At 36.0% G+C, this 10,638-nt stretch overlaps 1 protein-coding gene across 2 annotated transcripts; it reads left to right on the top strand.

Annotated features, from left to right (window-relative positions):
• The first annotated feature begins 4,887 nt into the window (after window positions 1-4,887).
• Window positions 4,888-8,231, top strand: LOC113348716 (putative beta-glucosidase 41). Of its 2 annotated transcripts, none has more exons than XM_026592564.1 (13): window positions 4,888-4,956; window positions 5,044-5,113; window positions 5,194-5,252; window positions 5,824-5,899; window positions 5,974-6,038; window positions 6,156-6,243; window positions 6,326-6,581; window positions 6,670-6,785; window positions 6,876-7,099; window positions 7,191-7,222; window positions 7,315-7,417; window positions 7,550-7,658; window positions 7,784-8,231. In XM_026592564.1, exons 4-13 carry the CDS (start codon window positions 5,880-5,882, stop codon window positions 7,974-7,976), a joined length of 1,206 nt encoding a protein of 401 aa, XP_026448349.1. In that variant the 5' UTR covers window positions 4,888-4,956; window positions 5,044-5,113; window positions 5,194-5,252; window positions 5,824-5,879; the 3' UTR covers window positions 7,977-8,231. The 2 variants fall into 2 exon arrangements, with proteins under 2 accessions (XP_026448349.1, XP_026448348.1); XM_026592563.1 differs by having other exon boundaries at window positions 5,974-6,045.
• The last annotated feature ends 2,407 nt before the right edge of the window (window positions 8,232-10,638 follow it).

Here is a 10,638-nt window from a genome sequence, read left to right as displayed (position 1 = left end):
GGTTGAACCCACAAATTTTGCTATCTCAAGCTTGTTCTCAATGTTAGATGTTTAAACTATATCTTGGTCTCTAGTCTGCTAAGTCAAGTCTCAGACTAGGTTAGAATTTGGTAGTTGAGTATCATACATCTTCTTGAAGATCAACGAAGACATTTGGAGAACTTCTGTATCAGGTATGTGAAGACTGGACCATTCTATTTTACTCACTATCTTACCATTCTATATGATGAGACGATGTCGTATGACTTCTAGAAGATTTTCAAAAAATAAGTTCCGAGTCAAGCTTGTCTTGTTAAAAATCTCGAAATACAATTTTAGCAAAGATGTTCAACGGTCCTTAACAATATTAGTTCTAAGCAATTTATTTTTTTTGAATTAATTTGTGCATCAATTGAAAATTTCCCATGCAAATGATTTTATCACTTGGAATGTTTTAAACTTATCATAAGAGATAAGTTCAGAACTACTATTATTTCTGCTCAGGGTAGGTTGGAGAACCAGTTCGCAAACCATAGATATCTGAGTTTCAGAAATACAGGGAAGGTTGGAGAATCAGTTCGCAAACCGTGAGTTTAGTTGGGAACAATTCACGAACCGTTGTGAACCGAATTCTTGAAGTTGGTATTTTAGGCTCGCAACTGGAAAACCCTGTTCATGAATCGTGGTCAACTGATTTCGGTAGTCATGTAGGATTGGCAAACCCGGTTCACGAAAGGTTGCACACTGACTCGTGAACAAGCCTTATAGTTCACGAACCGTTGCACCAACTGTCCCATTAGATTTTAGCAAATGTTCAAAGACTTATTTTTCAAATATGTTTATCATTGCTCAAACACTTCTAAGACTTCATTGATCACTAAAACACTTATGTGTGTGCATCATGATTAAATTCTTAGGTGTTTAAATGAACACCAAATTGCTATTAGTTCTTATGGCATATTTGCCAAACCGAACAATCATTATACATGGTTCCAGAACCGGTCCATAGTGTATATTATTCTATTATATTTTCAAGGATTAAAAGTGTTTTCATGATTCCTAAGTTATATTAGCTTGAATTATAAGCAAACCATGGTCTTTGAAAACTATAAATAGAGATGTTCTTTCAACTGGAAAATCAATCCCTAACACTTTGTGTCCTTGTTGATTCTAGAGTCGTCCTCTATAAACCTAGGTTTCCTCTGAGAAACATAATTAGGTTTAAGACTAACATACTTCTCTTTTGGGATTCGTGAAGCCAGGTCCAATTATCCTTACCTTGATAGTTCGTGTATCCTACTTTTCTGTTATCGAGGTTTTCGTAATTTCTTTCAGGCAAGATAAATAGAAATCACAAAGTTATCTTCGTCTCGGACTTTGTGATTCCTCGAGATAGAATCTGAAAATTGATCTTAATTGATCTTTTGAAGATTGTTATTGAGAGGTGGTTAAGAATCTAGGTTGATCTTCCAGAGTCGTAAGTTCCGGATTTGTGAGGTTTGCTAGCTTTGTCTATTGCAAACAGATTTTCTCACCTTGGTCTTTGATCTAAACGGAAATCAAATAGGCTTATCTGTTAGAGGCAGATTGGAATCAAAAGTCTTCACTTCGGCTGAAGCAACTCTTAGGATGTAAAGGACGTTAGTTAATTAAAGGAATCAATTGTGTAGAGCCTTGCGAGGTTCAAGAGACGTAAGGAGCATGACTATAACTGAATCGCTTGGAGGGTGGATTCAGTCTCAACTACATTACAATCCAAAGTCTGATAGTAGGATAGTGTCTGTAGCGACTTAATACAGTTTGGTGTTCAAACATGGACGAGGTCCCGGGTTTTTTATGCAATTGCGGTTTTCTCGGTAACAAAACTTCTGGTGTCTTGTGTTTTTCCTTTCCGTATTATATTGTTTATCTTTATAATTGGATTTACGCAAGTTGTACGTATTCAATCTTAGTAGATACGTTTGTATAATTGTGATCGATTACGAGACTCGTTTCTTTCAGAATTCGTATCTTGAAAGATAGATGACAAGTTTAATTACTTGGTAGAATTCCGATTGAATTATTTGAATACCACTAGATTGATCTTGGATATTGATTTTTGAGATCGTCCAAGTACTCTTCTTAAAAATCAGGTTCACGGACTCCTTGTTTATATATATACTGATTGAGAAGAGGTAGAGATGTAAACTCTACATACATATTGTCAAGGATCAGTTGGTCTACTTGCAATTATATTAGGTTTTGTCCATACAGGTTGCCGAATGAAAAATTTGTTGGTGTACTTGGTACCCCTGCGTTTTCATTTATTATCCACGGTGTTAACCTTCGTGATAATTTACAATATAGTATGTACGTTATTATAGGAGCTAAAAAAACTCTCTTTTGATTCTTTAAATGTTTTTATATGGGGTTTTAAATACATTTTGTAGTGTTTGTACACCATAAAAGACTATATGAAAAAACTGTGTATAACGGTTGCACACTAAAGTATTAGTGTGAATAGTCTAAGCACTCAAAAATTGTCTTGAAAGAGGGTAATTATATTTTGAGATTTTTTTTATTGTTGATGGAAATCATATTTCAATTCATTCAAAACAAAATAGTGATTACATAATTGCTTATGATGCAAGAGTTCATTCAAAAACACCAAAATACAAGATATTCAAAATCCAAATACAAATGATGACACCAACTGCAAGTACAATGCAAAGAGAAAGGTCCATAAACCGCAAAGACATTCAATTTTGTAGATGTAGTAGTGATAAGTGATGGTGAGAACCAGAATCAACTCTGACCATTTAACATGATTATCTTCTTCAATAATAGATGCTCCAAATAAAATGGAGTATGTTGCACAAAATCTTGTAGATCCAAACGAATTTGGATGCCCTAAATCCCTCTTGTTGAAGATGAATCTAAAGCGACGTCGAGCAGAATCGTTGATGTTCTTGATGATAGCAAGCCAAGAAACACCATGGAGATCTGAAATAATCGCTATCAGAGTGAAGTGAAAATCGTCCTAAAAACGAAGAAAAGATCGCCCAAAGAGCGAAGAAATGTGTCCATAGACACCAACAACAAAAAATAAAACATAAAAACATAAATTAAATTAGTTTTATTCATAAAAAACTAAAAATTCTTATTCAGATCTAGCCCCAAAGGACTAAATCTGAGCAAGATGAAGAAGGAAACTCTAATTTTTTTCTTCTCTTTTTGAAGAAAAGGGGGAGAGAAGACGTGATTTTAGAAAAAAAACTTCGAGTCTGTTTATGTGCAGTTGAATTCTCAAGTGAATATCGTGATTTCGGGAGAATTACTTTTATTTTGAAATTTACAAATAGTTATTTTAGTCTTGTGACGATTTAGGTTATTTCTAAAGTAGTCTATTCATATGAATTCGTAGGAATAAGTTACATATTTTTTATATGATCGATCATGCGAATAAAACACATAGTTTTATAAGAGATTATTTTGGTGTCGTTACAATTATGGTTGTCTTTGATTTCTCCGGCATATATGAAGTCTCTCTTGGAAGATGCCACACCTATCGATTTTTCATCCCGCAAAATTGTCTGAAACGAAAATGCACAGATCATGGCGCATTCTTAGTGTTGGGATAATCAATAGGTTAAACCGGACCAGTCATCTGTTAAAGACAGGATTTTCGGTGGGGATAAAAAATGAGCAATGATAGACGAACCGGGTATTGTCCCGTGAAAGCCACCGAGAAATAATCGTGCAGCAGTTGGGGAAACTCTCGAACATCGGGATTGGTGCGTGGCAGTGTGGGTCCCGCACTCTATCTCTACTCGGGAGAACCCCTTCGGTGTGTTTATCATTTTTGATAAAAAATTGGTCGACCTAGCATTTTCGGTCAGTAAGAAAAATGTCCACAAATATCTATCCATCCATCATTGAATGTTCGATAGAGACCATCTTTTAGGTTGTACTCTATGTTTCCACATCCTCCGTACCATTAGAGCATCTCCAATAAAAGGTGGAAGATTTATTTTGTAGTGACACATAGGATTTTAGACCTTCATTTTAACTAAATTCATCTCCAACAGTAGGTCCTATAAAACAGGAGGGATAAAATACTAATTTTGAAGGTTTTGAAGAAAGTCTTATCTTGACCTCCGGAATGACCTTCATGTCATATTTTTTTATTTTCAATAATTAATAATAAAATAATTAAACGGTTAAGATTTCATCATACAAGATTTTCTAAGGATCAAACCTCTGTACTGTTGAAGATGATTTATTAGTCATAGGGTCCTATATCTACTGTATGTACAAATTTATTTAAATAAGGGTCTAAAAAATAATTTCCGTGTATGATTTTTAACGCCCTCTACTGGAGATGCTCTTGTAGGATGGTAACAATTTTACACCTCTTGATTGCGGCATTAACTAGAATAGCTTTGGTGACGTGGTAGGAAACGTGTACTACAGAAGAAGAATAATCTCATTCTTTTCCGTTTCTTTCACTTTCCAGCTTATGATATAAGCAGGCAGGAGCAGCCATTTGGTGCAAGGATATTCTAACAAATCAGAAACCAAATTTATTGTCATCCTGTAACCTTCTTCTGCTTATCCTACGCCACCTCTCTCTCCCCATCCCCAAGGCGCAAAGTCCATGTCCACCACCTCCTAGCGTGCACTCAAAGGAAAGACTTATAAATCTTTACACCTAAATAAACCCAGAAAGGAAAGTACACGCACAAGAGTGGGTCTCTAGTCACTCTTAGCAATCCTGTTTTCTTACAACTTCATCTATCAAGGAACTCCCAGCACTTATATTTAAACTTGTCAGAAATGAGAATTTTTCATTTCATTTCTTGAAGGAATCCTGCAATGAAAATCATTTTACTCTTGTTATCAATACTACCTAATATCTTTGCAACATCAGCAACGTGAATCAGCAGAGCAGATTTTCCAAATGGGTTCGTCTTTGGAACAGCTTCTTCAGCTTACCAGGTTCATATTTTACAGAAATTTCACATTTCTTGCTGTCTTGCCCTCTGTAACCAATGTAAGAAGACTTATGTTTTCTGCCTGTTACAGTTTGAAGGAGGAGTTGATGAAGGGAATAAAGGAGCTAGCATATGGGATACTTTCACCAAACGAAGACCAGGTAAATAAATCTACAACACAGAAATCCTGTAATTAATCAATCTTTGAAATGAATTTATAGAGTTAAATTGGCATAAACAGGAAGAATCGTGGATTTCAGCAATGGAGACATAGCAGTTGATCAGTATCATCGTTTTAAGGTATGCAAATTTGAAATAATAGGCAGAATTAATCCAACCATAGAAGACTTGATCCTTGCCCTTCCTGAGTTCATGAAGAAAAAGATAAAAGATACTGCATTTCAACAACTCCATTAAACGACTTTAAAAAAAGTCTTTGCAGGTTAAATGTTTTAAATGATCCCCAGTGTTTGACTCTGCAATATTTTACACTTGTTCACTCCCAAAATGATTCCATTTAGATAAGACTGGTTATTACTATAAGACACAAATAAAATAATCTAATCAAGGCTCTATTTTAATGATACTAGTGTTCTACCTACAATATTTTGCTAGCTAGTATTCTAAGTTTCTAACTAGAAGCAGACACCTTATGCCTCTCTAACAGAGTAGTCGTGGGCTCGTGGCTATTAAAACCCACGGGTGTCTAAATCTAATTTTCTGACAAATAACAACTACCATTCTTCTAGGCCGGTAGAAATAGTATTTAACAAACATTTGCCTCAAAGATTCTCAGCTAATAATATGCGAGTTTAAAAGCGTTAAATTACTTTTTACTACTAATCATCTTCGAGAAAATCTAAATTTACAGGATGATGTCAACTTAATGAAGGACTTGGGAGTGGATGCTTACAGATTTTCAATATCATGGTCTCGGATATTTCCCAGTGAGACATGGACTTCACTCAGTTATTGTTTCTACATAAATCTACTTCTGTTTTTATATTTTAACTCTTAACAGATGGAACTGGAGAACCGAATCCGGAAGGAATAGAATACTACAACAACCTTATAGATGCTCTGCTGGTAAAAGGTCACTCATCCATGATAACCCTCATATACAATTGGGATACGAAGAATTTTAACCCATATACGAATATATTAGAAGTCTTTTTTTCTACTGATTTTTCGTGCCCCTATCAGGAATAAAACCATATGTCACTCTCTATCACTGGGACCTTCCACAGGCACTTGAAGACAGATATGATGGATGGCTGAGCAATCAGATAATGTAAGTTAATGAAAGTAAACAAAAATGAAGAAGTCAATGTAATATTTTCTGCCAATCAGTTAAACTCTTGACTTACCTGCAGAGAAGACTTCAATCGGTATGCTTATACCTGCTTTGAAGCTTTTGGCGATAGAGTGCAATACTGGATCACCTTCAACGAGCCTCACGGATTTGCACTTCAGGGTTATGACAGTGGTCTTCAAGCCCCGGGAAGGTGCTCCATTCTGGGCCGCCTATTATGTAAGAAGGGGAAATCATCAACTGAACCATATATAGTTGGTCACAATATCCTCTTATCTCATGCTACTGTATATCGTACTTACCAACTTTATTTCAAGGTAACCAATCTCCCAACCTTGAGATGAGTAACAGTTATACTTGCACAAAGGAATGAATTGAAGAGAGATCATTTACTTGCTCTTTCAGAAAAGACAGAGGGGAAAAATTGGAATAGCTCTTGATTCCAAATGGTATGTACCGGTAAATGATGTTGATGAGGACAGAGATGCTGCACAAAGGGCGATGGATTTTGGGGTTGGATGGTAATATATTATAGATAAAGTGTCTCACAAAGAAAACCTCTCAAACTGCAACATTATTTATCAGTACATAACACAAGCTGCTGTGATCAGGTTCTTTGATCCCCTATACTATGGCGAATATCCTCTCTCAATGCAGAAGCTGGTAGGTGAGAGATTGCCAAAGATCACAGCCGAGACGTCCAGGTTGTTGTTGGGGTCATTCGATTTTCTGGGCCTAAATCATTACACTACATTATATGCAAGAAATGACCGGTCTAGGATCATGAAAATGTTACTACAAGATGCTACATCTGATGCTGCGGTCATCACGTCATGTAAGAGGGCTCTCCTGTAAAGTAATTTACAAAACTCTTGTTGTGCTTGAACTCAAATAGCAACTACTCATATTGGTGTATAATGTTGCAGCATATCGGCATGGAATAGCAATAGGAGATAAAGTATGTACAGACCTATACCAGAACTGCTCCTGCCTAGTATTTGCTGTTGTAGGCTCCAAACTGACTACTATACTCGTGGTTTGTTTCTTCAGGCTGCCTCCAACCGGCTGCATATAGTACCGTGGGGGATAAGGCAAATAGCAAATTATGTGAAGGATAAGTACAACAATCCACCAGTTATTATAACTGAAAACGGTGAGTAAAAACATACCTTCAAGCTTCAGCACGAATCTTGTGTAAAACATTGTTATTGAGAAATAATGTACTTTCTTGTTTTTTATTCTCAACTGATCAAATAAGTAACATATTTTATCTTCAACGGTGCAGGTATGGATGATCCCAATAGTCGGTCGACAACCTTAACTACTGCTTTACAAGATGATAAGAGGATTAATTTCCACAGAGATTATCTTTCAAATTTATCTGCTGCAATAAGGTTAACCCAACTCCGTTTTTGTTTATAAGGTTTTTCAACAATGATTTAGTGCTAAAACTGAAGAATCAATTCCTCTTGTTTGGTCCCTGGTACCCTTCATATCTACTAATAGTTTCGTACTACAGGCAAGATGGCTGCAACATAAACGGTTATTTCGTGTGGTCACTACTGGATAACTGGGAATGGAACTTTGGATACACTGTTCGATTTGGTCTCTACTTTGTGGACTACAAAAACAACTTGACAAGGATCCCAAAGTCGTCTGTTCAGTGGTTCAAAGGTGTCCTTAAACAGCCAGAATCTTATTCAGCAATTTAAATAGATGTCTTTTCGAGTTTCATATATACCTCATTCTTTAAAGTTCACAATCATTAGGGACATGTATACAAGATATTGTAGTAGAACATCAACCATGAACAGATACGGTTGGGTTTGTAAAGAAATTCCATACACGATCAATTGAAAGGTCAAGCACGAGCACAAAATTGTATAGTCTGTAAATAAAAGAATGGTACAGGTTATCTGATCCTCAATGCATTACATAATTAACACAACATCTCAGATTGTTCCAAACAGGTCATCTTCCTTTTTTAATTTTCTTTTTTCTTTGAAAGCTAAGAATAACTAGCTAAGTTTTTCAATCTCTAATGTTATCAAATCCAGCTTACAGACTCAAGAGGCTGCAACCGGAATGCATAGATCCAGTTGAATCATCAGCCATAAGCTACATAGTTCAGTGATCAGAGTGGATTTCACTTACAAGATCAAGCAAGAGCAAGCAAACCACTTTAATCCACATCAGAAGGCAACTTTAACAGAGAGCAGATTCCCATATAATTCTTTACCCTTCTTCTTCTTTATTCCCTTACAGGTCCATCAACCCTGCAAGAGATCAAGGTGGACTTAGACAACTGATACACACTAGGAATAGAGCTCAGGTGGTTAAATTACCTCTGGCAGATTGAGCTTGTTCACAGCCATTCGCCATTTTCACAAAGAAGGAACAAAAGCGTCTTAAACTGATCGACTCGGGAAGAATTCATTGCTCATCAAATCATTATAAACCCTCTTACCTTATTTTAGATACCCAACTTCGAAGAACCTTTCAGTCAGTGCATTTTAACAATAAACGTGGCTTTAATTCGGTAGAATCCAGTTCTTCAACTAATTTACCTGCCTCTGAAAGTCTATCCACAAAAACCAATCCCCTCACCCTCTGCATTGTAACACTCAATATCAGGAACAAGATTACACTTTTTCACTCTAGCCCAGATCATTTCACCATCAGAAAACCGACCATCGCCAAAAAAATCCTTTCAGGAGCTGAATCCAATCAAATATTAGGGGTTAACCTAGTTTTATTCCAATGCATTCAGCATTGAAAGAGCAAAATCTGAAGCTATTTTGTAAAAAGCTTGGTTGAACGAGGAATTTGATCGGAAAAGCTCTTCAAAATTCTTTGAATCCAGACACTTAAAAGATCTAACTGTTGCATTTCAATTCAGGCAATTCGTCAAACATCTTTGAAGGCGTGATTCTAACTGCGAAATCATCTTTGGTGGAGACATTATCCTTCTTCTGTATTTTCCGGATTTCTTGACGAGAATCATTAGAGTGGAGGTCGCCTGCGATCCGGTAAATGAGATATATTTGCTACAAAATATATCGCGTTTAGAAGATTAGTGCTGTACAGACCGTGGAAAATAAACCACGTAAAAACCGTTAGACGCATAATATGTGGGCCCCACCCCAAAGAAAAAACAGGGTCCCGCTTTTGGGATGTCTGTGCAAAAATTCTTGGCGTACTGCCTATCCGGACAATTTTAAAACAAATTTAGCAAAAAAAAGGACAATTTTAAAACAACTCTCTCACAAGTGGGACCTAAAGACCTGCCCCGTGCAAGTTCCCAATCCAGGGGCCCGCTCGTTTGTGTCTGGGTTATTTTAAAATTGTTTGTTCAGGCGGTACGCCTAGAACCACTGTTGTCTGTGAGAACATTGCTTTTACGTGGTTCACTTTCCACGGTTCGTCAAGCATTATTTTTTAATAGTACCAACATGTCATGGTCGTATATTGTTTTTGCATACCACTTAAAAGAAGTCATTTTTTTGACTATTGAAAGCAACAAAGTCAAGTTAATAGGGAACACAAATTGCGAATGGATTCTAAAAACAAAAAAATAATGCTGATTTCGTGAATTGATTTTTACTTCCGGAGCTAACCAAATACCCTCTTAGGAGTTGAAGAAGGAGATGAAGCAGAAGAAAATACAGAAGTGCAAGCTAGCATCTGCTGAAAAATATGAAAGGTGATATTAAGAACAACCCTAGCCCGAAATTAGTACCGACTCTAGAAAAAGACACTTCTTAGTTTTTTTAAATCATAAAGCACTCTATATAGCCTGATGTAGTTCGGAACCACCAAAACAAAGCATTCCTTCTTTTTTTGTTGTAAGAGATAAAAGGTCCAAAACTACTTTTGGGATGCTATATTAGACAAAAAGAAATTCATGTTGAAGTAAATTTAATAAGAGGGAGGATCCATGAGCAAATCTTATATAGACACTATCCATACAAAATTAAACCAATATTATTTTAGAGTCCAAATGACAACGAATCTGAACCCAATATTTTGACGATATATTAAATAATATGTCATTGTTTATTGGTGGTTAATTATACCTAGTTTAGTTAGATTAAGATCTTAATTATAATTGGTTTAGTTAGGTATTTAGAGTTACCAATTACCTTAGTAATAGTTCAATAATATACTCTTTTTTCATTTCAAAAGCCAACCCAGAATCAACGGGATCTAAGTCTAACAACTACCGATTTTTCTTGTAGCTTACAAATTAATTGGTGGTGCACTGCAGTCGACACCTAGTGTGGTTTATGTTCCGATTCTAAGAACAATATTGGAATTAAGCCAAAGAAAACGACAGATTTTATGAACATGATAAGCTGAATCTTAATAATTTTC

Source organism: Papaver somniferum, chromosome 2 (genome assembly GCF_003573695.1).
Source record: "Papaver somniferum cultivar HN1 chromosome 2, ASM357369v1, whole genome shotgun sequence".
Classification (NCBI taxonomy): domain Eukaryota; kingdom Viridiplantae; phylum Streptophyta; class Magnoliopsida; order Ranunculales; family Papaveraceae; genus Papaver; species Papaver somniferum.
This window is presented reverse-complemented; position numbering and strand designations above follow the sequence as displayed.